The 26,623-nt window shown below is 39.9% G+C and overlaps 1 protein-coding gene across 2 annotated transcripts in view; it reads left to right on the top strand.

Annotated features, from left to right (window-relative positions):
• PAK2 (p21 (RAC1) activated kinase 2) overlaps nucleotides 1-16,450 on the top strand; it is a 102,518-nt gene extending 86,068 nt beyond the window's left edge. For both annotated transcript variants that reach the window (XM_079766521.1, XM_079766522.1), the window contains exons 13-15: nucleotides 1,837-2,033; nucleotides 11,286-11,423; nucleotides 14,959-16,450. In XM_079766521.1, the coding sequence (XP_079622647.1) occupies nucleotides 1,837-2,033; nucleotides 11,286-11,423; nucleotides 14,959-15,045 (422 nt within the window). In that variant the 3' untranslated portion in view covers nucleotides 15,046-16,450. The remainder of the gene's footprint in view (nucleotides 1-1,836; nucleotides 2,034-11,285; nucleotides 11,424-14,958) is intronic.
• The last annotated feature ends 10,173 nt before the right edge of the window (nucleotides 16,451-26,623 follow it).

Genomic DNA, 26,623 nt, shown 5'->3' with positions numbered 1-26,623 from the left:
ATATATAGACTAGAGGCCCAGTGCATGATTAAATCATGCACGTGTAGGGTCCCCTACACACTTTCGCTTTCGATTGCGGGGAGCTGGGTGCCTGTCCGCTGGTGCACCAGGCCTTTCAGAAGCCTCCGGCACACCAGGCCTGGTGCCGGAGTGGACAGGCACCCAGCTCCCCCACTTTTGATGGTCTGCTGCGGGATGTGAGCTCGCTGCCCCAGAGGCCCCTTCTGTGCCGCAGCACAGCCACGGCGCCGCCGCTGGCAACGCGAGCTCAGCGACCTGCCGGCCCAATGGGCCACCCCAGCCACCCCGAGTCCCGCCCCCCCGCACCGCCTGGCTAATCGTGGGCATGGCGAAGGTACAGTCAATTTGCATATTTGTCTATTATTAGGTAGGACTAGAGGCCCAGGCAGGGAGAGGGGTCCTCAGCCTGGCCTGCACCCTCTCCAACCTGGGACCCCTCAGGGGATGTCTGACTGCCGGTTTAGGCCTGATCCTGCAGCAATCCGGACCTCTGGCTCCTAACCACTCACCTGCCTGCCTGATAGCCCTTAACCCGTCTGCCTGCCTGCCTGATGCCCCTAACTGCTCCCCTGCCTGCCTGATCCCCCTAACTGCTCTTCCTGCCGACCTGATCCCCCTAACGGCTCTCCCCTGCCGGCCTGATCTCCCTAACTGCTCTCCCCTGCTGGCCTGATCACCCCTAGCCGCCTCTGCCTCAGCCCCGACACCATGGCTTTGTCCAGAAGACGTCCGGTTTACCCGGTCTAATTAGCTATTACCCTTTTATTAGTATAGATAAGGAGGCTGGAGTATTGCTGATGAGCACATTGTAGGTACAGTTATAGTTAAAGATGCTCTTTTTCTAGACTCTGCTATCAACCGTGTAGTTAATAGCTTCTGTTTATTTTCATCAAAAGTAGTTACCATTTCCTGACTTTTGCCTGTTTGGTGACTTTTTCTTCTTGACTTTATTCAACTTTATTAAAATCTTAAGGGTAGAATTAACTTCAACTTTATTAAAATCTTTAGGGTAGAATTAACTTTTTCATTGAATTTATTGGAGTGACATTGCTTAATAAAATTATATAGGTTTCAGGGGTACAATTCTATAATACATCATCTGTACATTGTATTGTTTGTTACCATCCCAAGTCAAGTCTCTTTCCATCACCATTTATTCCCACTTTATTCTCTTCTACCTCTCCCGACCCCCCCTTTTTCTCTGGTTAGAATTAATTATTTAGAATAAAAGACCTCCTGATAATTTGTCCTCTGCTTGTGGGAAGTTAAAGTGAAAAAGTGAGAGTATGTAACATCATCAAAATATTTGTAAACCCATCCTAGTTGACTTTATTAATACAGTCTTAAAAAACAAGTGGGTGCCCTAACTGGTTTGACTCATTGGATAGAGCGTCGGCCTGTGGACTGAAAGGTCCCAGGTTCGATTCCGGTCAAGGGCATGTACCTTGGTTGCGGGCACATCCCCAGTAGGAGGTGTGCAGGAGGCAGCTGATCGATGTTTCTAACTCTCTATCCCTCTCCTTTCCTCTCTGTGAAAAATCAATAAAATATATTTTAAAAAACAACAAGTGGGTGAATAGTCAAATGTAATTAATTAAGTTACCTGTCCTGGCCAGTTCAATTCCCAGTTAAGGACATGTTCCTGGGTTGCAAGCTCGGTCCCTGGTAGGGGACCTGCAGGAAGCAGCCAATCAATGTCATGCTCTCACATCAATGCTCTTCCTCTCCTTCTCCCTCTCTTGTGTCATCTAAATGAATCTAGATAAAACCATCCATGGACACCATTAACTTTGGATGTTTTGTTTTGTTTTATAGCTGACTTTGGTTTCTGTGCCCAGATCACCCCTGAGCAGAGCAAGCGAAGTACCATGGTTGGCACACCATACTGGATGGCACCGGAGGTGGTCACACGGAAGGCTTATGGCCCTAAGGTGGACATATGGTCTCTGGGTATCATGGCTATTGAAATGGTAGAAGGAGAGCCTCCATACCTCAATGAAAATCCCTTGAGGGTAAGACAAACACCAGCCTTATTTTAAGAAAAATACTTTTATTTAAAACATTTAGGTAGTACCTGTTCCAGGCACTGGCCAAGAATTTAGGATGCAAAGTTGATAAAACCTAGTTGTTTCCTTCACTCTGCATCTAAAAAATCATTTGCTTCTGGGTTGAATTGAATGTGTTAGGTAAAGAGTTTGTAGAGTTTTAGTAAGTTTAATGCTTTCTAATTTTGTATATAAGTAAGAATTTCCTCACTTTTCTACAGAGTTAAGAGCTCCTAGACCAGGGGTCCTCAAACTTTTTAAACAGGGGTCCAGTTCACTGTCCCTCAGACCGTTGGAGGGCTGGACTATAGTTTAAAAAAAACTATGAACAAATTTCTATGCACACTGCACATATCTTATTTTGAAGTAAGAAAACAAAACGGCAAAAACACCCGCATATGGCCCGCGGGCCGTAGTTTGAGGACGCCTTCCCTAGACATACCCTTCAGGTTATCAACTTTGAACCTTGGCCTCTGGTACCCCTAGGTACAGAGAAGAGGAAAGCAAGATCACATCTGTGAGAAAGCTGTATAGATGGCAATGTTAAAGCCTGTATTCAAACAAAAGAGTGAGGGCCCTGAGATACAGATGAGGTCAGTAGACTTTAAACAAATATTTAGCAGCTGAGGGTGGAGAGTTTTGGCGTTCCTTCCTTCCTATCTCCCTCCCTCCCTGCCTGCCTGCCTTTCTTTATTTTTTTCTTCTACTTCCACTTTTAAATTACCATATATGGCTCAATATCATACCACTTCACATCTACAAGAATGACTATAATAAAAAAAGTTGAAGAATAGTAAGTGTTGGTGAGAATGTGGAGAAATTGGAACCGTTATACTTTGCTAGTGGAAAGGTAAATGGTGCATGTAGCCCTTTGAATGTTAACTTTCACAGTTCCTCTAAAAGTTAACATTGAGTAACATATAACCCAGCAATTCTAGTGCTATATATTCCCAAGAGAATTAAAAGCTTACATCCACTCAAAACCTTTACACAAATGTTGATAGCAGCATTCATACGAGCCAAAAGGTAGAAACAGCCCAAATTTCTATCACCTGGTGATTGAATAAACAAAAGTGGTATAAGCATATAATGGAATATATTTTAGTCATAATAAAGGAATGGAATATAGATACATAAACATTGAACCTTGAAAGCATTATGCTAAATGAAAGAAGTCAAGCACAAAAATCGTATATTATATGATTCCATTTACATTCGATTCTTATTCATGGTGGTTAAGTTCTACAAAGCTGCAAACACTGAATAATGAAAGCGGAACCATTGCTTCTAGGGGAAATACTGGGTTAGGTTCCTAAAGCCCCTGGTCACAACATTTTGATAAACAGCTGATCAACTAATTGATATATAGCCTTGCCTTTATGTGTGTTTCTGTTTAAAGATACTCTACCATGTATTGTTGATTGAGTAACATTGAACTCACAGCCAACAGCACTATAACTCATGCCTGAATGAAGATTTATCAAAGATGTATATTCTCCACAAGGCACATCACAACCTTCTTGTACTTAGGAACACTAGACAGCTCTTCAGCACTGTGCTTCTCACCTCTGCACATATCCATGAATGACCACAAAGGCACTGAGAGTATTGATTTTGGAGTTTCAAATAAATTTTAGTGAGTAGGTGAATTCTCATGTGTGGAATCTGTACATAATGGGGATTGGCTGCATACATTTTATAGATTTCTGTAGAGACAAGAAATTAGTGGTTTCTGGGGACTCAGGAAAGGAGGGGAGAAACCTTTGCAGAGACAAGGTTCAAGATTTGTAGAAAATCCCCATTGAACATTCAACAGAGGTTGGCACACCTGTATGAATACTCTGCCCAGGGCCGGGGATATAGCCATCTGCTAAGATTGGAGAGGATGGTGCCCAGTGCTCTCATAGGGCTTGGAATAGTGCCTGCTTCTGTCAGCAATAGTAAACCTTATATTTCACAGGATGTTGAGTAGAGGACTCAACAGTCTTGCCTCAGTGATATGAAATAATTACCCTAGACCCGTGCTCGGCAAACTGCGGCTCGCGAGCCACATGCGGCTCTTTGGCCCCTTGAGTGTGGCTCTTCCACAAAATACCACGGCCTGGGTGAGTCTATTTTGAAGAAGAGGCGTTAGAAGAAGTTTAAGTTTAAAAAATTTGGCTCTCAAAAGAAATTTCAATCGTACTGTTGATATTTGGCTCTGTTGACTAATGAGTTTGCCAACCACTGCCCTAGACTATATGCTGCTGTAGTCTAACAAATCTTATTCTAAAACAAGACCCAAAGGGGTCTGTTCCCAAGTAATTGTGTCCCAGGATAAAGCTCAAGAATATTTGTGAGTACAGATATATCCAGCACCCAAATATCCAGTCAAAGTTTACCAGAAAGGCAAAAGAGCAGGAAAATTATAACCCATAACAAGGAGACAAATTGACCCAGAACTGATACAGATAAAAGAATTGGCACACAAGGGCATTAAAACAATTTTTATAACTGCAGATGTTAAGTAGAGACATTTGGAAGGTACTTTTAAAATTTATTGATTTTAGAGGGAGCAATTTGTTGTCCACTTATTTATGAATTCATTGGTTGATTCTTGTATGTGCTCCGACTGGGAATCAAACCTTGACAAATTGGGACAATGCTCTACTGAGTTACCCAACCTGGACTTGGAGGTACATTTTTAAAAAAAATTAAACTTACAGATACAAACTACAGTGTTTGAGATTGGATTAATGGCAGATTATACATTGCAGGGAAGTGATTGATTTAATAATCATATACATAGTAATAGAAACTATCCAAGGGAAACATAGGGACAGAAATGAATTTTTTAAAAAAATGAAATAGCATCAGTGAGCTGTGAGACAACTTCAGGTGTAATATAAGTTTTGAAAGAAAATAAAAACAATTCTACAACAAATATCTTTTAAAAACCAAGGCTAAATGAAGATTTTGTAAAATGTACAAACATTGAAAGAATTTATCACCAGCAGATCTACACTACAAGAAATATTAAAGGAAGCTCAGCAGAAAGAACATGGTAATGTGGCTTCATACAAAGAAATGAAGAACACTAGAAATAGTAACTTAATTGGTAAATGTATAAGATTTTCTTACATAAATATCTTTAAAAGATAAAACTGTTTAAGTAAAAATAATACTGATGAGGGTAGAAAAAGAACATGTGTAACTAAAATGACAAACATAATGCTGAGAGAGAGAATTGTAAGATTATACTCCATGAAGTGGTATAATGTGATGCTTGTGATCATTGAAAGCTGTATGCTATATAAACCCTTAAACAAACATTAAAATAATGAAAGAAAGGGTTACACCTACTCAACCTCAACCAGGAAGATAAAATGGAATCATCACACTGGCCTGCCCCACCGGCGGGGATGGCCGAGGAATTGTGCTGCAACGCCCTGCACTCCTGCCAGTGGGGTGCTGTGAGCCTCTGTGCCACCGCCACGCCTGCCTGGGCCCTAGGGCCTGAGGGCGGGTGCCATCAGGACACTGTGCACTGGCCCCGTTCTGTTCCAGGAGTGTAAATTCACGAAGAAGCATGAATAGATAACAACAGAAAATGGTCTTGGAACAGTGGGAATCAGCATTTTTGCACAGGAAGCTTTGGGAGATGTTTACTGCAGTCTGCCTGAAATTGGGACAGAATTGAACAAACAAGATGAGTTTGGTGCTTTGAAAAGTTGCAGAAAATCCAGGACTTGTCAACAGATCTTGTTATGAAGACAGTTGGCTGATCAAGATGACACTGACTAATCCTTCAGAACTAGATGGACTAGTGAGTGAAGAAGCATATGAGAAGTACATAAAATCTAAGGAGTAAAAATGGAACCTCCTAAACAAAGTAGGATGAAACAACTTAATCTGGCATAGCTGTCTTAAATTAGTGGTGGATAGAAGATTTAAAATAGCAACTTTTAGTAATACCAATGGAAAAAGAAACTACAGCAATGCTATTGGAAGAAAATTCTCCTTAACTTTCTAATGAATGCAGATAAGCACAGTATGCATATTTTTCACAACACCCTATGATTTTTAGGCTAGACTACAGTTAGGATATTCAGAATTTCTGAAATTATAAAAAGTATGTAATTCAAGGGTAGCATTGTTATATTAAGCCTTTTATAATAACTAGAGGCCCAGTGCACGAAATTCCTGCACATGGGGATGTGTCCCTCAGCCTAGCCTGCACCCTCTCCAATCTGGGACCCCTCGAGGGATGTCTGACTGCCCGTTTAGGCCTGATCCTACCAGGCAGTCAGACATCCCTCTCACAATCCAGGACTGCTGGCTCCCAACAGCTTTTGCCTGCCAGCCTGACCACCCCCTAACCACTCCCCTACCAGCCTGATTGATGCCTAACTGCTCCCCTGCCAGCCTTTTTGCCCCTAACTGCCCTCCCCTGCAGGCCTGGTCACCCCTAACTGCCCTCCCCTGCAGGCCTGGTCACACCTAACTGCCCTTCCCTTCAGGCCCAGTCGCCCCCAACTTCCCTCCTCTGCTAGCCTGGTCACCCCTAACTGCCCTCCCTTGCACGCTTGATTGCCCCCAACTGCCCTCCCTTGCAGGCCTGGTCCCTCCCAATTGCACTCCTCTGCTGGCCATCTTGTGGTGGCCATCATGTGTCCACATGGGGGCAGTCATGTGTGTTGGAGTGACAGTCAATTTGCATATTCTTTTATTATATAGGATAGAGGCCTGGTGCATGGGTTGGGGCTGGCTGGTTTGCCCTGAAGGGTGTCCCGGATCAGGGTGGGGGTTCCCTTGGGGTGTGGGGTGGCCTGGGCGAGGGGCCTGTGGTGGTTTGCAGGCCGGCCACGCCCTCCGGCCACCCAAGCGCAGGCCCTGGTATCTGGGATTTATTTCTCTTCTATAATTGAAACTTTGTAGCCTTGAGCGGAGCCAAGCCTCCTGTTTGATCCGTGGCTGCAGCCATTTTTGTTGAGATTTATTTATCTTCTATAATTGAGACTTTGTTGCCTTGAGTGGGGCCAAGGCAGGCCAGGGCAGGAGGAAAGCTTGACTTCCTCCATCGCGGGGGGCAACTCAAGCCTCCTACTCTCTCCAGCTCCATGGCTGCCGCCATTTTTTTTGGTATTTATTTATCTTTTATAATTGAAACTTTGTAGCCTTGAGTGGAGGCCTGGGCTGGCCAGGGCAGGCGGAAAGCTTGGCTCCCTCCATTGCCGGGGAAACCCAAGCCTCCTGCTCGCTCCATGGCCGTAGCCATCTTGGTTGGGTTAATTTGCATACTCACTCCTGATTGGCTGGTGGGTTGGTGAAGGTGCAGTCAATTTGCATATTACTCTTAGATAGGATGTAACTTACTTATATCTCTCTGGATTTGGTTCAAAATTATTAATCTTTCCATTGGAAATAATTAGCAGTGGAGAAAAGTTATTGTTATTACAGTGTCAGATGATGAACAATATCTAAATTTTGCAATATACTGTGTTTGCTGGTGTTATTTTTATACAGTGAAGTGGCAACCTTGAAGGAAAACAAGGAAGTTTAACAATAACACATTCAATTTCTTGCCTGGCCAGTTTGGCTAAGTGGTTACAGTGTCAGCCCAAGGATGGAAGGGTTGCAGGTTCAATCCCCAGCCTGGGTTCAGGCATGAGCAGGAGCAACCAATTGATATGTCTCTCTCACGTTGATGTTTCTGTCTCTCCAACTCCCCCCTCTCTTCCACTCTCTAAAAATCAATGGAAAAAATATCCTCACTTGGGGATATAAAAATAATAATAGTAAAACATTCAACTTGTTTTTTTAAAAAAGAATAATAAATAAATAAATAAATGACATTGAGTTAAAGAATAAAGCCATACTGTTGGGAGCATCTCAAAGAGGCACAGGAGCCAAGCTGAAAGAGCTCTAGTGGCCAACGTGCAACAATTTGAACAACTAAGTAGTATGGGATTATAACCCCAAGTATAATATGTATGAGCCCATACTGATAGAAATAAAATGATTAAATAAATAAATAAACAAGGCGGAAGAGACAGATCTCCCATGCAGAAGAATTCCAAATATTTATGGAGATGTTCCACCCTGAAGGAGGTGAGGCATAATGCCCACTTCTTAAGTGTAGGCTGCACATAGTGACTTCCTTCCAAAGAGCACAGTATGGAAAGGGGAGAAAAAAGTAACTTTACAGTAGAGAAACCTGACAAACACTACCTCAGCCAGGTGATGAGGTGAACATGAACAGTCCTCAGTCCTGTTGATAGTATGTACCTTTAATATTGATGCAGTGAAAATGGACTCTAACTCTGTTACCTTCCTCTCCCAAACCCATAGTCTCTAACCATGAGAAAAACATCAAATCCCAAGGACAGCCTACACTATAATACCTGATCAGTACTCCTTCTGTCAGGGTCATCCAAAGGAAATGAAAGTCAGAAATTGCCACAGTCAGGAGGACCCAACAGAAATGTGACAAAAACAGAAATAGGAGGTGGAAGAGTGAATGAAACCTAGTGTGAATGCTGGAAGCACTAGGGGCCCCATAAGTGATGCCAGTCATCAGGGATATATCCTTTTCTTTCACCATACTTAGCTGCACAGGTACAGGCAAGGAGTAGGCAGAGTTTAAACTGTATTTAGCCACTGAGTGCTCTAAAGTGCACGAGGGTCAAAGAAGTGATTATGTGGGAAAAATGATGGACACTGGAAGATCAGTAGGATTTATTCGGGTCTAGTGAAGTCACAGGTTCACTGGTATGAGGGTAGTGAGAATAAAAAGATAGGAGGTGTAGTGCAATGGAGATTTAAGAGTTATAGTTATTGATACTCTTAAGATACAGGATATAACCATGGGTGTGTGTGGCTGAGGTAGGCTAAAGGACAAGAGCATCAGAGAAGAGATCAGAGAATTGTAACCAGCATCTTCATAGCTGTTGGAATTGTGGTGAATTATGAATAATGTTAGACTCGATAACAGCATTTTGTAGGTGTTTGAATCAAAGAATGGTAGATAGGAGTTTGAAAGCCCAGGAGTGACAAGAGGTCTGAAAAGAGGCTATAAGGAGCCAGAAGAACACTCCATCCTCAGGGCCATGAAAAGGTGGGAGAGAAAAAGCTACCACTAGAGAATGCTACGGATGAGGCAGATTGCTGCTCATGGGAGAGCCAGGCCTCAATAAATTAAGGAAAATGTTTGAGGAGGGGATGGGAAGTGGGTATGAAAAGATTAAGGCTAGAAAGAAGGTGCAGAGGCACATTGGCATTAGAATGGAGAGGCTGAGGGAATGATTGGGAGTCATGGGTTGCTTATAATCACTAACATAAATAAAGGTAGAGTGTAGTAAGGTTTATCCCAAAGTAGAGAAAAGGTTAAGTGTTTGGTTAAGTACTTATTTTTATAGAGTTCCCTATTAATCCATTCCAATGGAAGAGTTGAAGCTCACAACAGTCACATGATCTTAACTTGAAATTGCTATCTCAGGGATAATTTCTTGCAATGAAATTTTTTAAAAAAATACTGAGTTCAGAGAGGAAGGAGAGAGAGAGAGAGAGAGAGAGAGAGAGAGAGATCAGTGATGAGAGAGAATCATTGATTGGCTGTCTCCTGCATGTCCCCCTCATTGAGGATCGAGCCTACAACCCAGGCAAGTGCCCTGACTGAGAATTAAACTGACCTCCTGGTTCATGGGTCGATGCTCAACCACTGAGCCACGCCAGTCAGGCACAATGAAATTTTTTATTGAAAGTTTTGGGGGAAATGTCATATAAAGAGAAATGAACTTAAGTGACAGGGAAATGAGCACCTTGGTATATTGATGGTACAAGTGTCAGTTGGTATCTTTTTTTGATGGCAGAAACTTTAAATGAGGCTATATGTTCACTTTTTTATACAGTGTATTTATACATTATCAACATCCCTCATCAGAGCTTACATTTTTTTTAACTATTTCTGTTTTTATTTTTTTTATTGTTATTATTATTTAAGAGATTTTAGAGAGAGGATGGGAGAGAGAGAGAGAAACATTGATCAGTTGCCTCCTGTGCACTTGCCCTGACCAGGGTTCATGCTTGGGGTGGTGTACATTCTGTGGGTTTAGACCAGTGGTTCTCAACCTTTCTAATGCCGTGACCCTTTCATACAGTTCCTCATGTTGTGGTGACCCCCAACCATAAAATTATTTTCATTGCTACTTCATAACTATAATTTTGCTACTATTATGAATCGTAATGTAAATATCTGTGTTTTCCGATGGTCTTAGGCTGTACAGCAGCGGTTCTCAACCTGTGGGTCGCTAGCAGGGTCACCTAAGACTATCGGAAAACACAGATATTTACATTACGATTCATAACAGTAGCAAAATTACAGTTATGAAGTAGCAACGAAAATAATTTTATGGTTGGGGGTCACCACAACATGAGGAACTGTATTAAAGGGTCGCAGCATTAGAAAGGTTGAGAACCACTGGTTTAGACAAATGTATAATGGATAGCATGTGTTCATCATTTAGTATACAGAGTATTTTCACTGTCTTAAAAATCCTCTGTGCTCTGTCTGCCTCTTCATCTGTAGCTACATAGATATAACTTTTGTGTGTGTTTTTTTTTAAAAAAAAAAAGGTTTCAATAAACTACATTGTTTTGAAATGTAGTGTGACTTGAATAAAGCTTGAGAAAGGTAAATGGGATTCTATATGTTAATGGTAGGATTGTGGTCATTTTCTTTATACCCTTACATATTATATTTCTTTTTTTTTTAATATATATTTTTATGGATTTCAGAGAAGAAGGGAGAGAGAGAGAGAAACATCAATGATGAGAATCATTGACTCGCTACCTCCTGCACGCCCCCTACTGAGGATCAAGCTCGCAACCCCGGCATGTGCCCTTGACTGGAATCAAACCCAGTCAAGGTCAGTCCACAGGCTACGCTCTATCCACTGAGCCAAACCAGCTAGGGCCATATTATATTTCTTTTATCAATATGTATTGTATTTATAACCTCCACCCTACACACACACACACAAAAAAGAAGCTAATTTTTGAAACATCTAAAATAAAGGAAAAATATCTAATCCAAGAGGATAGAAATAATACTAACCTCATTTTAGTATTTATGGTGATTGTCTTTACAGAGGTAAAAGGTCCATAAACTTTATATCAAGTGCTTTCTTACTTTGTTGAGTTACTACCTTAAGAATATAAAAGATGTTCTTTTTTTTTTAGGCCTTGTACCTGATAGCCACTAACGGAACGCCAGAACTTCAGAACCCAGAGAAACTTTCCCCAATATTTCGGGATTTCTTAAATCGATGTTTGGAGATGGATGTGGAGAAAAGGGGTTCAGCCAAAGAATTGTTACAGGTGAGTTTGGAAATGATACTATTTTTGGAAAAAGTTGGCTTTTTGAGTAACAAACAGAAAGTTTACATAGGTCTATTAGTTACATTTTATTGCTCATTCGTCACTAGAAGCATGGCAGCTGCCGCAGTTTAAGATTTTATTTGCTGGAAATAAAATGTCCATCTTTAATAATAAAAGCGTAATATGCAAATCAACTGAACAACCGAATAGCAGGACGACCACGCTAGGACATGCACTGGTGCCGAGCCAGCCAAGGCGGGTGCGATGCCATCGCCCCACAATCACCCCGCAGAGGGAGGCCCAGGCCACCGGCCAGTGGGGCAATCGATGGAGGGGGGCTCCATGATCGCCCCAAAGGGAGAGGCCCAGAGGAGAAACGAAGATGGTGGCATAGGTAAACACCTGAACTGCTGCCTTGCACAACAATTTCAAAACTACAACTAAAAGACAAAACGGACATCATCCAGAACCACAGGAAGGCTGGCTGAGTGGAAATTCTACAACTAGAAGGAAAGAGAAAAGCACACTGAGACTCACAGGAGCTGCGGAAGGCAGAGGTACAAAGGCACGCGCGCGGAAAGGGCTGGCAACTGAGTGTGCGGCTGACTTTCTCAATCGAGAGGGAGACAAAAGCTCTCAACTGCTCTGAACTCCAGTTCCGGGCGAGACTCTGGGGACCCAGACTCATACAAGGAGAAACTGGACTATCTGGCAACGGGCGAAACTCAAGGGCGGCTTTCTCTCAGAGGTGCTTGCAGCGATTACCACGGAACACTGAGACCCAGGGGCCTCTTAGGGCAAGGCTGACAGGAAGCCATTGCTGTTTGCTCAGCCCTGAGATCCTGCCCCATGAAGCCATTGCTCTTTGCTCTGCCCTGAGACTCCGCCCCATCCAAGCTATACGCAGAAGCTTTTGCGTATGAATGGCCTGGTTCTTTGAATTCTAAAGTTACCTAACAAACTGCAGCTGAGTCAGTGAGACCCAGAACATCCAAAAGAAGGCCCATGGCCCCACAGCAGCTTGCATTGCTTCACAGCTGGGCCTCATCTGGGCACCTCCAAAAGCCAAACAAAGAAAAGGAATCTGCAGATCTCTCCGTAGCTCCTGCTGGGTGGCCTCAGGCAGAGGCTAAATTAGCACCTCCTTGGAGATCCAAGAGCCAGTGTACTCAGGGGTCAGAGTAGGACCATCCAGATTACAACTCCTCATGTCCATAAGGGACACACTCAGTGGGCAGACTCAGTGAGCACCAAAGCCCCACTGAAGCAAGTCTTGTCTCATAAGGGTGTCTTCAGCACAGAAGTTCTCTCATCGTAGGCATAGCTGATCCTCACAGCCAATTGGCCTGGAGGTCAATTCCTCCCAGTGATACCAACAACAATCAAGACTTAACTACAACAAGACTGTGCACACAGCCCACAAAGGGGTGTACCAAGAGTGTCCACCTCAGGTAACTGGGGAGGCTGAGCCACTGGGCCCTGTAGGACACCTAGCACACAAAGCCACTCTGTCAACTCAGGGAAGTAGCCAAAATGCGGAGACAGAAACAGGTCACAAATGAAAGAAATGGAGGAAAGCAAACGACTGGATATAGAGTTCAAAACCACAGTTATAAGGTTTTTCAAGAATTTTCTAGAAAAGGCCGATAAATTTAGTGAGACCCTCGAGGATATGAAAAAAGACCAACTAGAAATTAAGCATACACTGACTGAAATAAAAAATAATATAAAGAGATCCAACAGCAGACTAGAGGATGGCAAGAATCAAGTCAAAGATTTGAAATACAAAGAAGCAAAAAACACCCAACCAGAAAAGCAAAAAGAATCCAAAAATATGAAAATAGTGTAAGGAGCCTCTGGGACAACTTCAAGTGTACCAACATCCGAATTATGGAGGTGCCAGAAGAAGAGAGAGAGCAAGATACTGAAAACCTATTTGAAGAAATAATGACAGAAAACTTCCCCCACCTGGGGAAAGAAATAGACTTAAAAGTCCAGAAAGCGCAAAGAACCCCAAACAAAAGGAATCCAAAGAGGACCACACCAAGACACATCATAATTAAAATGCCAAGAAAAGACAAAGAGAGAATATTAAAAGCAGCAAGAGAAAAACAGTTACCTACAAGGGAGCACCCATACGACTATCAGCTGATTTCTCAACAGAAACTATGCAGGCCAGATGGGAGTGGCAAGAAATATTCAAAGTGATGAATAGCAAGAACCTACAACCAGATTACCCAGCAAAGCTATCATTCAAAATTGAAGGTCAGATAAAGAGCTTCACAGATAAGAAAAAGCTAAAGGAATTCATCACCTCCAAACCAGTATTATATGAAATGCTGAAAGGTATTCTTTAAGAAGAGGAAGAAGAAGAAAAAGGTAAAGATAAAAATTATGAACAACAAATACATATCTATCAACAAGTGAATCTAAAAATCAAGTGAATAAAACATCTGAGGAACAGAATAAACTGGTGAATATAATAGAACCAGGGGCATAGAAAGGGAGTGGACTGACAATCCTCGGGGGAAAGGGGTGTGGGGGTGCGGGAAGAGACTGGACAAAAATCGTACACCTATGGATGAGGACGAGGGGGGGGCGGGGGGGAACCGGGTGGAGGGGAGCTATGGGGGGAAAAAAGAGGAACAATTGTAATAACCTGAACAATAAAAATTTATTTTTTAAAAAAAAGGGAGAGGCCCAGGCCACTCTCTGCGCGGCTATCAATCACGGAGCCCCGACGGGGGGCCACAGAGGGAGGCCCAGGCCACCAGGCCGGCGGCGCTGCGGCGGGTGCGTGGGGCCTCCCTCTGTGGGGCAATCGATCTGGGGACCCTGTGATCAATCACCCCACAGAGATAGGCCCAGCTCACCATCCAGTGACGCTGCGGCAGATGTGCGGGGCTGGCCAGTGATCACCCTGCAGAGGGAGGCCCAGGCCAGCCAAGTGATCGCACCCCACGCCTGTTGCCCGCAGAGGGAGGCGACCGGTGGCGGGGGACGGGGGCAGCACCACACAGATGGCAAACAGTGGCAGCCGGGGGAAGGAAAGCTCCAATAGGCCCTTATCACCTGCCAGGCCTAGGGACCATACCCGAGGGGTACTAGATTGCGAGAGGGAGAGGGCGCAGGCCAGGCTGAGGGACACCACCACCACCACCACCACCACCACCACCACACACACACACACACACACACACACACACACACACGTGCACGAATTTCATGCACTGGGCCTCGAGTTATAATAAGTATATGAGTTTTTGCATGTTATTAATTTTCAGGCCAGTTCTTTGCTAGCATGGGTATCTGGGACATTTAACTGAGATTTTGTAATATTAGAAAAACTAAAAAGACTATGCTTTCAACTATAAAAGAAATGTATTGGTTATGCTGATTTTATGCAGGTATGAAATATGTGTTTATTAAATAAATTATAGCCCATTAAAATCTTTGGATCTTTAATTGAAAGGAAATATTTAGCTTCTAAACTGGTGAAATTTATACTTTTTTTTTTCTCCCCTCTTTCTGGCAGCATCCCTTCCTGAAACTGGCCAAACCATTATCTAGCTTGACACCATTGATTATGGCAGCTAAAGAAGCAATGAAGAGTAATCGTTAACATCATTGCCATGGCCTCATATTCTTTTTCCATTTTCTAAAAGAAGTCTTTTAATATATGAAAATTATTACTCTTTTGGGGTTTAAGGAAATGGCCTGCATAACATGGAGGAAAAAGCAAACTACTACTTCCTGAAGACAACCAAGAGAAAATTACAAAACAGAATGACAACTTTCTATTGAATCCCTTCTTTAGGGTCCAAAAGGAATTGTGGACTGAATCACTAGCCTTACTTCTTTCAGCAGACAGCCCATCAGGGCCATTTATCATGCTAGAGATTTGCCTTTTATTTTGTTGAGTTCATTGTAATAGATCACATTCATTGTCCCTTTGGGGGTATTTTCAGTACTTGAATAGTAGATTCGAGTTTTTCAGAGTATTTGTTCCATTTGCTAGTCTTCTTTTCTCTCTTTGTAGCTTTCTTTTTCCTTGACTTGCTCCTTTTGAGTTGCTTTGAGAGGTTTTTCTTAGGCCTAAATTTGAGGCAATTTTGATAGAAATTATGTAGCTCCTTATATTGGCAAAGGAGCTTGATAATGGTTTAACTTTGTATAGAAGTTAGAACCAGCTATTGTACATGTAATATTTCAGTTCAGAATTTGAACTGGGGGAAGGGAAGAAAAGTATGTGATTTTTACCTTTTTTAACAAATGTGAAAGTCAGTTTTAGAAATTTCATGGTAGTGAAATGTTTGGCATTTGTTACATGTATAGAGAGAAGACTAATAATCTATATTTATAACTAAATCATTAAGACAGAGAAAGAATCCCGTAGACTCTACATCTTTACAGTTTTGTTTCCTTTTTGACTGTTTCCTCTTCAGATACGGCTTCTGGAACCAGAGTGATTTGTTCTTGTTCCAACTTTTGTTAGTGCCGCTACTTTCCCCTTCCTCTACTTCCCCTTCATTTTGGAAATAAGTTTCTGTATATGTTGTAATTTTAGTTTGTTTGTTTAATTAACCCTCTGTCACCCTACTGCCCCCGCCCCCAAGGTAAATACTGTAATAACCATTGACTTTTCAGATTTTAAAAATTAACTCTTTTTTTCCATTTAAAGGAGAAAAATATTTGGAGCCAGTAAAGACAAAGTGAGAGACTTGAACCTTGGTGAGCTCTAACATAATTAGCTGAGAGTACATTGACGAAAGAGAATTGTCAGTACATAGAGATGGAACTACTGACCAGTAAACTACAGATCTGTTATAAACATTGTTGCCAAACCATTACCAACATTGTTCTGTCTGAGAACTTAAGTGATAAAGTATTTCTTGATAAATTCATGTATCATTTAAGATGTTGAGTTACTTTGGATTTTTTTCAAATAAGGAAATAATATTCATGTAAAAAAAACTGGAGAAAGGAAGAAAAATGAAATGTTCTTGTTGATAGCAATACTTTTTTTTTTTAAATTTTAAAGATTTTAAAAGGTCTGTGACCTGTAGCACTAATTATTAGAGTGCCCTCTCTTCTCCCCTCTCTGTCTCTTCTTCCTCTCCTCTTCCTCTCATTCTTTTTCCAATTGTTTTGCATTTGGATGCAGTATTGTTCCTTCTGGCATGCCAAGGGCCACATAAAAGAGAAACATCTGTGGTTTGGTTCTGGAACATGGGAATGTTCCCACCATTCTCCTGACTAAGTTCATACCTACTTGCCATTGTGTAATAGTACAAATCATGAATAAAAATGATTTTGATGCTTTGGAGTACATTGGGGGGAACTAATACCGTTTTATTTCCTATCATTCCCATCATCTGTGTATAAGATGTAGGTATAAGGATAGAAATGGCTGTTCTTTATTGATAGCACAGGAAGGTTGTTTTTTTAAAAAAAAAAGATAAAATAGTTCATGAAACTTTTATCTAGAGCACTTAATGGTCTCTGTTTTCAATTCGATTTTTTATTTCAGATTTCTCTGGATTATATTGGCCTTCTATAGTTACTATTAAATTACAGATACAAGTCAGTTTACTTCCGGTGGAAAGCAACATTGCCTTTGAATTCCAGATTTGAACATTCTTTGTAAATAGTCTGGATGGATTATGGTAAAGAAGATGCTACCAATGAAAAACAACTCGATGATAAGACTGTGATCATCATGACCACTCTAGATGGCACTTCCATACATAAGTCGTAAAGACCATATTCATTGAATATAGTGCCAATGCCCCATTTTTATTTCTATGACTCAACAAAGGTCTTTTCAATTTATAAGAGCAGTTTGGGATTTGTATTTACAACTTTTGATGGTTACCTGCATGTCCATTGCTGGCAACGGACTTTGTCATTATAACCTGACTCCTAGGTTAAGGGAGCTACACTGTGGTTTATTCTTTACTTACTTGGATAAACTAACTAACTTGTAATAGAAATATACTTTGGTTAATTCTGAAATGTGTCATTTTTAAACAGAATAATCTTAAAAGCAATATGGAATTGTGATTTATTAGTTAATTATAAATTAAAGTGTTTAGATCTTGTTGAAAGAAAAATTATATCTGAATTCATGTTTTTCTAAATACCTGCCTTTTGTATTCACCCATTTTGTCATCACTTTAGAAAGAAAATTCCCATTGAAATCTAAAAGTTACTTTAGTCCTCATGTTACTAGGACAGTATTACTGTTGTACTTATTTATTATATTTTAGACTCTAGCATTCTTAAAGTTTCCTTCTCCTTTTGATCCTTTTGCTGCTTTGGAGGACAGTTAAAACTGGGACACCATGAAAATATTGAGTATTTTATCCTACCTAGGTTAGTAAACAAGCAGAGAAATTGTGATAGCATCAGAAACAAAGACTAACACAACTCTCTCTTCATGTGTTGACTGCCTGGCACACAGTATGAATTCTCTTTCCTTCCATATATAAATATGAAGCTGCTTATCTAGTTACCCTTGTCCTAAATGAACCTGTGCCTTTAATAAGCAATTTAAAACCTGTGAGTATTTCTTTTAGGGCTCACATAAGCACATTTGTTTAAATATACTGTATTCTAGCCAGAATAATACTAGATCTGATCAAGCAGTAGCTATAGTTAGAAAAAAATGAGTGCTTAAAGAATTTGCATCAGTTTTTTAATCTAAAAGTTTTAAAATATACTGAGGTCCATATAGAGTGAAATGTCAAAAAATCAGTTCTAGAATATAGCCAAAATTCAGATTAGTACTCATTTTGGGGGGTTTTGATAGTGTAATTCCATAGTAATATAAAAAAAGATTGTCTTCCTTGTCTGTTGCTCCCACAAAAGATATTTAAACAATTAAAATCAGTTTTTCCACAGTGCATGTATATGCATGTGTATAAGAAAGGAACAAAAACACACACACAGACATATGCTTTTTTTCCCCTCAACACATTTATTGACCACTTGGGCAAAGACACTGTGGTAGATATTGTGGGAATTACAAAGGAGAATCAAGCACTGGTCTGGCCTTGAGAGAACTGAAGTCTCTCATTCACAATTCTAGAAAGTTGCCAAATGAGAGGGAGAAAGAAATGCTTAACAAATTTTCATTCTGTATTAAGAAAAGCAGAGAATTACATATTACATATTTGGAATTGAACATTTTTTGTTGCTTTTTTTTTTCCGGTCTTGGTAAATAGAAATGTAATTAAGTGAAAGTAGCTTTGCTGTTTTGTCTTCAAATTTTATATTGACTTATTTTTAATTTAATCCCATTCAATTATTTAATTGTTTTATTGACATTAACTGCTGTATTTGATGACTTTGTTCAATAATTTTGTTCTTTCAGGGCTAGAAATAAACTTTTCTATGTTTATTTTTCCCTTTCCTAAACTTCTTTAAATTAGAATACCTTAAAAGAATAAATGTAATAGGTTTTCAAGAACATTCTAATATTTTTAAGGATAAATGTTTTTTTAAACATGTTATGGCACCATTTTTAATGTATTACAAAGTCCATATTAGAAAGGCTTCTAGAATTATAGGTAGTAAGCATGAGCCTTCCCTCTTCTAAACCAGGTTCCAAATAAATTTCTTAGAAATGTTCTGGCTATCAGACCCAGTTAAAACACTTCTGATCTATTAGATACCTCCAGTAACTTGGCCTGAAATTCTAATGCTTACCTGACTGAAGTAATAAGAATCATACTAGCATTTCTGTGTTAAATGCACCAAGAGAACTTTGAAAGTACAATACTTTAAGGTATCGCTTTTTTATAGGCAGGCAGTGAAGTAGGAATGTCTGATACCCTGACATGGAGAACAGCTTCAGTATGGAGAGTTCACTATCAAAAAGCAAAATTAGCCCTAGCTGGGTTGGCCCAGTGGATGGAGCATCGGCCTGCAGACTGAAGGGTCGGGCTCCATTCCGGCCAAAGGCACATGCCCGACTTGCTGACTTGCTGACTTGCGAGCTCGATCCCCAGTAGGGGGTGTGCAGGAGGCAGCCAGTCAATGATTCTCATCATTAATGTTTCTTAACTCCCTTTCCCTTTCTCTCTGAAATCAATAAAAAATATATTTAAAAGAACAACTAAGATTATACTTTTTAAAAAATATATTTTATTGATTTTTTTTTTTTACAGAGAGGAAGGGAGAGGGATAGAGAGTTAGAAACATAGATGAGAGAGAAACATCAATCAGCTGCCTCCTGTACACCCCCCACTGGGTATGTGCCCACAACCAAGTTACATGCCCTTGACCGGAATTGAACCTGGGACCCTTGAGTCCACAGGCTGACGCTCTATCCACTGAGCCAAACTGGTTAGGGCTATACTTTTTTTTCTTTTTTTTTTTAGCATGGAATAGAGGGTATAGGCAATGACTACTTAAAATATATTTTTTACATTGTCAAGCTGTTCAGTGCTATTACATTTGTATTTAATTATAGCAGATATTTAAAAATTTGCCTACAAAAAGTCCTGTATGATTGATTTGAAAAGCATTATTTACATGAGCTTAATGCATGTTTTACTGCAATTTTAATATTTGTAGCATTTTTTTATTTAGGAAATTATTTTTTATGCTAAATTATTTAATAACTTTTATCTTTGAAAGAGCAGAAGGAGTAAAACAACAAACAGAAAGGTCTTTTTAGGCTTAGTTATTTTAGGTTTTTAACAAAGTAATGTACATAGATTAAAAATTAATACTAATCCGCCCTGGCTGGTGTGGCTCAGTTGTTAGGGTGCTGCCCGGTGCACCAAAGGGTTGCCGGTTTGATTCCTGGTCAGGTTACCACTCGATCCCTGGTAGGAGGCGTGCAAGAGGCAGCCGATCGATGTTTCACTCTCACATCCATGTATCTTTCCCTCTCCCTTTCTCTCTCTAAAAAGCAATAAAAAAATTTTTTTAACCCTTTTAAAAAATTAATACTGATCTTAAAGGACTTGTAATAAACAGTGTTAGTTCCATGCTTTAAACTTCCCCACTGTCAAGTCTTACTCCACAGAAGCACCTATTTTTAAATTTGAGCTGTTTTTAGCATGCATTAATCTTCACATTTTTTTAAAAAATATTTTTTTATTGATTTCAGAGAGCAAGAGAAATATAAGAGAAAAATCATTGATTAGCTGCCTCCTGCATGCCCCTTACTGGGGATCGAGACTGCAACCAGGACATGTGCCCTGAAAACCCTGATCTCCTGATTCATGGGTTGGTGCTCAACCACTGAGCAATATCGGCCAGGCAATCTTCACCTTTCTAAGTTATATACTTAAACATGTATTTCTTGACATTTCTAAATTTTACTTTAGTTATGACGGTTGAGAATTTGAGTGCTATCATACCATCCTCCCATTTCTACTCTTTAGTCTCCCACTTGTGAGAGATGGCAATTTTTGTTAATTTCTTTTAAGATATATTTTTATTGATTTCAGAGAGGAAAGGAGAGAGAGAAACATCAATGTTGGGAGAGAATCATTGATCGGCTGCCTCTTGCATACTCCACACGGGATCAAGCCCTCAACCTGGGCATGTGCCCTGAGCTGGAATCAAACTGACTTCCTGGTTCATGGATCGATGATCAACTACTGAGCCACACTGGGCTGGCAAGAGATACGGTAATTTTTAATTCAATTATAGTTTTTACCTCATGACTATCTAGGTGTTTTGTTCACCATTACATGTCATTTCTTTCACAATTTGCTTTTCTTGTCTTTTTTGTTTACTTTGAAAATTTCTGTTTCTATCACTAAGTTTTCCCAAAATCATCACAAAATTACAAATGCATTCTGAAGACTATTTTCTATACAGTCTCAGATAGTGCACCTCCTTCTTTCCGGGAACTTGACTGGGGCTGTAGGCTGGACTACTGCTCTCCAGGCCTTTTGCCCCTCAGGCATCTGAAACTCAGCTTCACTTTTCTCCTGAGTTAAAGCCTTTGTTTCCTGAATACCATATCTAATTGCTTGGTTTATTCCCTTATTTTGGAGAAGTGCCTCTTTGACTAGCTTTCTGAGAAAGGATAGATATAGGTAAGATTTTAAAGAAAATGTTTCATATTTAACTGATAATACAGGATTTTAGGTTGTAAATCATCTTCCTTGAGAATTTTGAAGTCACTACTTCTTTTAACCTGCCATTTCTGATAACATCTTTGTTTGTAACCCATTTTTCTACCTCAGGAAATTTTGTTCTAAAATTTTACCATGAAGTGCCTTGGTGCAGGTGCATATGTTTTAATTAGCTCCAGGCATTTGGTTGGCTGTCTTAGTCACAGACTCATTTCCTTCAATTCTGGGCAATTCTTGTTTTATTTTATAATCACCACACTCTTCCCCCTTCCCCCTAGTATTTCTTTCTGGAATTCCAGCATTAATCTTCTGTCTTTCTTACCTTATTCTCCTGCTTACCATCTCTTTGCCTTTTGTTTTTAACTTTCTGAGAGAATTTTCTTGATTTGACCTCTGATCCTTTTTTGAACGTATGTCAAGCATCACATTTTTTAATTTTCAAAAGCTCATTCTTGTTTTCTGATCTCCCTTTTTACAGCCTTCTGTTCTTATTTCACAAATTCAATATCTTTCCTGAGGTATTTATGGTAAGAGTTTTTTCTTGGTCAGTTCAGGCTGCCATAACAAAATACCATAGGCCAAGTGGTTTAATCAACAGAAATTTATTTCTCACAGTTCAGGGGCTCAAGTTCAAGATCAAGATGCCAGCAAGGTAGGTTTTATTCTGAAGCCTCTTGGTGTGTATAGGCTGCCACCATCTTGCTGTGTGTTTAGAGGACCCCCTCACTATATGTACACATAGGGACAGAGCAATCTCTCTGGTGTCTCATAAGGACAGTAACCAATCGTGAGGCCCCATCCTCATGACCTCACCTAATGCTAATTACCGCCCAAAGGCCCCATCTTCAAATCTCAATACAGAACTTGAACATATAAATTTTGGGAGACGTAAACAATCAAGCCGTAATAGGACATTTTTTTAAGTGTTGTTTTTTTTCCCCCCAGTCTCAAATTTGTATTTTTTTTCTTTTATTTGTTTTTAACTCACATAAAGGTTTTTTTTTACAGATGTCTAATGAATGCCCCAGATTAATGATGTTTCTGTAACACTAGTTTAGCACTGTCTGGCACTGCACTAAAGTACTGACACATTTACACATTGATTATTTCTCAGTTCTCAGCTGGGCTCTTGGTGCTATTTTGCTCCTAGGATTTTTCCCCTCCCTTTTTCTCCAGGCTCTCTCTCATGACTCCCAACTCCTTTATTCTACCATCTCAACACCTTCTACCCTATCGCCAGAATTTTCTCTTTTTGCCTCCTTCCTTTTGGTCACAATGGAAGATGTTCATCTCAGCGGCTAACCCCACGAAAGATCTGTTCTCCATCTTTCACCACCTTCCGTGTCCTCAGGCCACTCTCACGTATCCCAGCTCACCCTTCACTCCTCTCTCTCAACCTCAACAAAACAAGCATGTCTTCCTTTTAAAACAGACTTCCTCTGACTTTTCTTATCCTGTCTGTCCTCAACATGTCATTGAAACTACCCTTACCAACATCACCAATGTCTGCTGAATTTCCAGGTGATTCTCAAACCATCGAAAAGATGATTCCCTGAACTGCTAGCCAGTGTGTTCACTGGTGTTTTTGAGAATTCCTGAGGTTCTGCTTGTTATGAGACTTCACTGTGAAATAGAACCCATTTATTCCTAGCTTTTTAAAAAATTCTATGACCAGGCATTTATTTGAGCTAAGGTTCAGAATGTGATTTGTAGGTATCAATTTGGTAAGCTTTTAGTAGGATTCTGCTTTCACCATTGAATATACAATATGCAAGCAACTATTGGTGAACTTAGCAATTGGAGGGGGAAAATGGTGACAAGGTCAAATTCTTAAAAAGTTCTTCACAGTTTGTAATGTACAGTGAATAACAGATTTGCCTTCCTGGTAATTTTGTTTAATCTTAAAGTGTTTTCGTTCTTTGAGCTTGTTAGCATGGACACCCAAAGGAGAAAGGCTTGTCTAGGAATGTGCTAAGTAGCAGAGAAAGCCAGTTTGGCCTTAAAAAACAAATGTAGATTCTTGGTCAGAAATTAAGAGTTGTTGATTACCTATGTCTTTATAAAGAGATTTTTATCACCTCTATAATCCTGATTATAACAGTTTTACTTATATATCTTTTAGGGAAAGAGACTAAAAATACTGTATTTCTAGAAAAATATGTTCATTAAATAAGTTATATGTAAATATCACTATTTATATATTCTTTTTTTTTTTTTAATTCCCCACCTGAGGGTATTTTTCCATTGATTTTCAGAAAGAGTGGAGAGGGAAAGGCAGAGAGAAATATCGATGTGAGAGAAACACATCAATTGGTTGCCTCCTGCACACGCCCTAATCTGGGCCCAGGCTGGGGAGCAGCCTGCAACCGAGATACATGCCCTTGACCGGAATCAAACCTGAGACCCTTTGGTCTGCAGGCCGACGCTCTACCCCCTAAGCCAAACCAACTAGGGCTATATATTCTTTATATATAAGTTTGTAACTCAGGGGTTGATTATTTTGAAAGGAACAACACTCATATGGATATATAATTTCAGTTATACTTGTTAAGAGCTACCTATCACATTGCCTTATATCCATCCATCCAGTTTGTGTCCTTTAGCAGTTGAAAACATCTTGTTCTAGTTGTGTTGCCTTTTTTTTTAAACAATCAAAATGGAGTAATAGTACCATATACATTTATCTTTCATTCTTAGATCTGTACATATACACAGCATCATGAAAGCATTGCCAAAAAAAGTTTTTCTTTTAATGAATTACTTCACTTTGATTTCTCCTATATTTAAAAACAGAAATGTACCATTTTCACAAACTATTTTATCTGAGCCATAAGGTTAAGGAATGTATAACAGTGCAATCTGATTCCAATTGCTTTATTGTCATTAAAATCTTTAAGGAGGTTTTAGTTGAAACTAAAACACATTTTAATCACATTCAATATTCCTTACACTTCAGGATACTTTAAGTTTTTCTGCTAATAACTGTTGAAGAGCTTTGTTTTTCAATAAACTAAAAACACCTCAACCATATGAGTTTCTACAAGGCATTGTCACTATTTTGATCGCACTCTTTTTCTTGTCCAAGACTAAGGTGTCACTGAAAAATAAGTTTAGACCATGGACTGGGAAATATACACTTCTCTTTCATCAGCCACTTTCATGTTACTTGCATTGTCCGCCAAGTAAATACTTTCCCTCTTTCTTTCATCTATGCATATCTTACTACTGATACACTCTATTGTGTGCCTACTCTGTCCTGTTTCAGTATGTCTTTTTTAATGACAAAGTACAGCTGATCCAAGGTATTATCTCAAGAAGTTGAGTACTTGAGTTCTTGCTGCACATTTCTTCATCAGTAAGCATTGCAAGAATTTCTTTTTTTTTTTTTTTTGCTTGGTTTTATCATATAGTCAGTTTGAACCTGGGGGTTTCTTCTAAATAAAAATAGGCTGTATAATTTAAAATTTTGCTGCCAGTGAGAGGACCAGTTATACTTTCAGTAACCATGCTATTTTAATAGGATGTACTAAAAATTGAAATTGTTACTATGAATTGGTTATTTTTTGTTTCTTTTGGAGGAGTGATAAAAGAGCCTACATCATAGGGTATTTTTTAGGGTCAAATGAATTAATTTCACATAAAATGTTTAGAATGGTGCCTAGCACATAGTAAAGCATTTGATAAATGTGATCTATCATTGCTTACCTTTATCGTTTACTATACCCATTGGACAGTCCTTTATGATAATACAGTAGCAGATGGAGAACCAAGAATGCTGCACAGAGCTATTTGCCCTTTTTTCCCACCTCTCATCTTTTTAAAAATGTATTCATAATTTATCTTAAGGAAGTATATTGCAAATACTATATTAAGAAGGCCCCAATACATTCTTGTTCAGTAACATGAATTTGCATATTTTATAGTATTATATATCATGCATAACTTGAAATGTGAGACACTGTGCATTATATATTTTTTATTTTTTTTAAAATATATTTTATTGATTTTTTACAGAGAGGAAGAGAGAGGGATAGAGAGTTAGAAACATCAATGAGAGAGAAACATCGATCAGCTGCCTCCTGCACACCCCCTACTGGGGATGTGCCCACAACTAAGGTACATGCCCCTGACCGGAATCGAACCTGGGACCCTTGAGTCCGCAGGCCGACGCTCTATCCACTGAGCCAAACCGGTTTCGGCTATATATTTTTTAAATATGGAACTCTTCACGAACCTGTGTATCATCCTTGTGCGGGAACCATGTAATCTTCTCTATATTGTTCCAACTTCAGTCTATGTGCTGCAGAAGTGAGCAACATTATAGTTTAATCATTTTCCTGAAGGGGATTTAAAAAGAAAAATATACTTGGGTATTGGTTTATATATTCAGGGGATGGCAAAAGGAGGTTTATTGTTATTATTTCATATCACTTATCTTTTAGGTGATGACGGCTGGTAATTTAACCAATGAAAGTGGGTACTTAAACAATACCCAAAGTGAGTACTTTGCCCACCCCTGTATATTAATAAGTTTGATGTAACCGGTACCCAAAAGAGACTGTAATCAAACGGGACTTATTTAACTCACACAAAAAGGAAGTCCAGTGTAGTCAATCTAGGCTTGTCATGAACTAAGTTTGTTTTTTCACTCTATCATTCTTAGCATATAGGCCTATCTTGATGCTTGTTACCACAAGATGCAAGATCGCTGCTCCACCTCCATCCTCATGTCCAGTTGCAGGCAGGAAGAAGAGAGGATGATTAAAAGGCAAAAAGGAAAGCAGGAGTAATGTTTACATTAAGAAAGTATGAGTTTTCCCAAAAACCCTCAACTTCGTTGGTCAGAACTGCCATTTGGTGCCTTCCCAGACAAAAATCAGACTTGTTAGTAAAGAAGGGGGAATGGGTGCATAGTCTATAACAGTGGTCACCATAGTTTGCATGTGAAAACTGCACAATCTCAATTTCTATAGCTCTTCCCGTCTTACTCCATTTGTGCTGTTATTACAGAACTAGAAGCCCGATGCACGAAGATTCGTGCTAGAATGGGCTTTCCTTTCCCTGGCTGCCGGCACCGCCTTTCCACTCCAGCCCAGCCCC

The sequence above is a fragment of the Cnephaeus nilssonii genome, assembly GCF_951640355.1.
Source record: "Cnephaeus nilssonii genome assembly, chromosome: 3".
NCBI lineage: Eukaryota > Metazoa > Chordata > Mammalia > Chiroptera > Vespertilionidae > Cnephaeus > Cnephaeus nilssonii.
The sequence above is the reverse complement of the archived record's forward strand: the minus strand, read 5'-3'. Positions and strand labels throughout refer to the sequence as shown.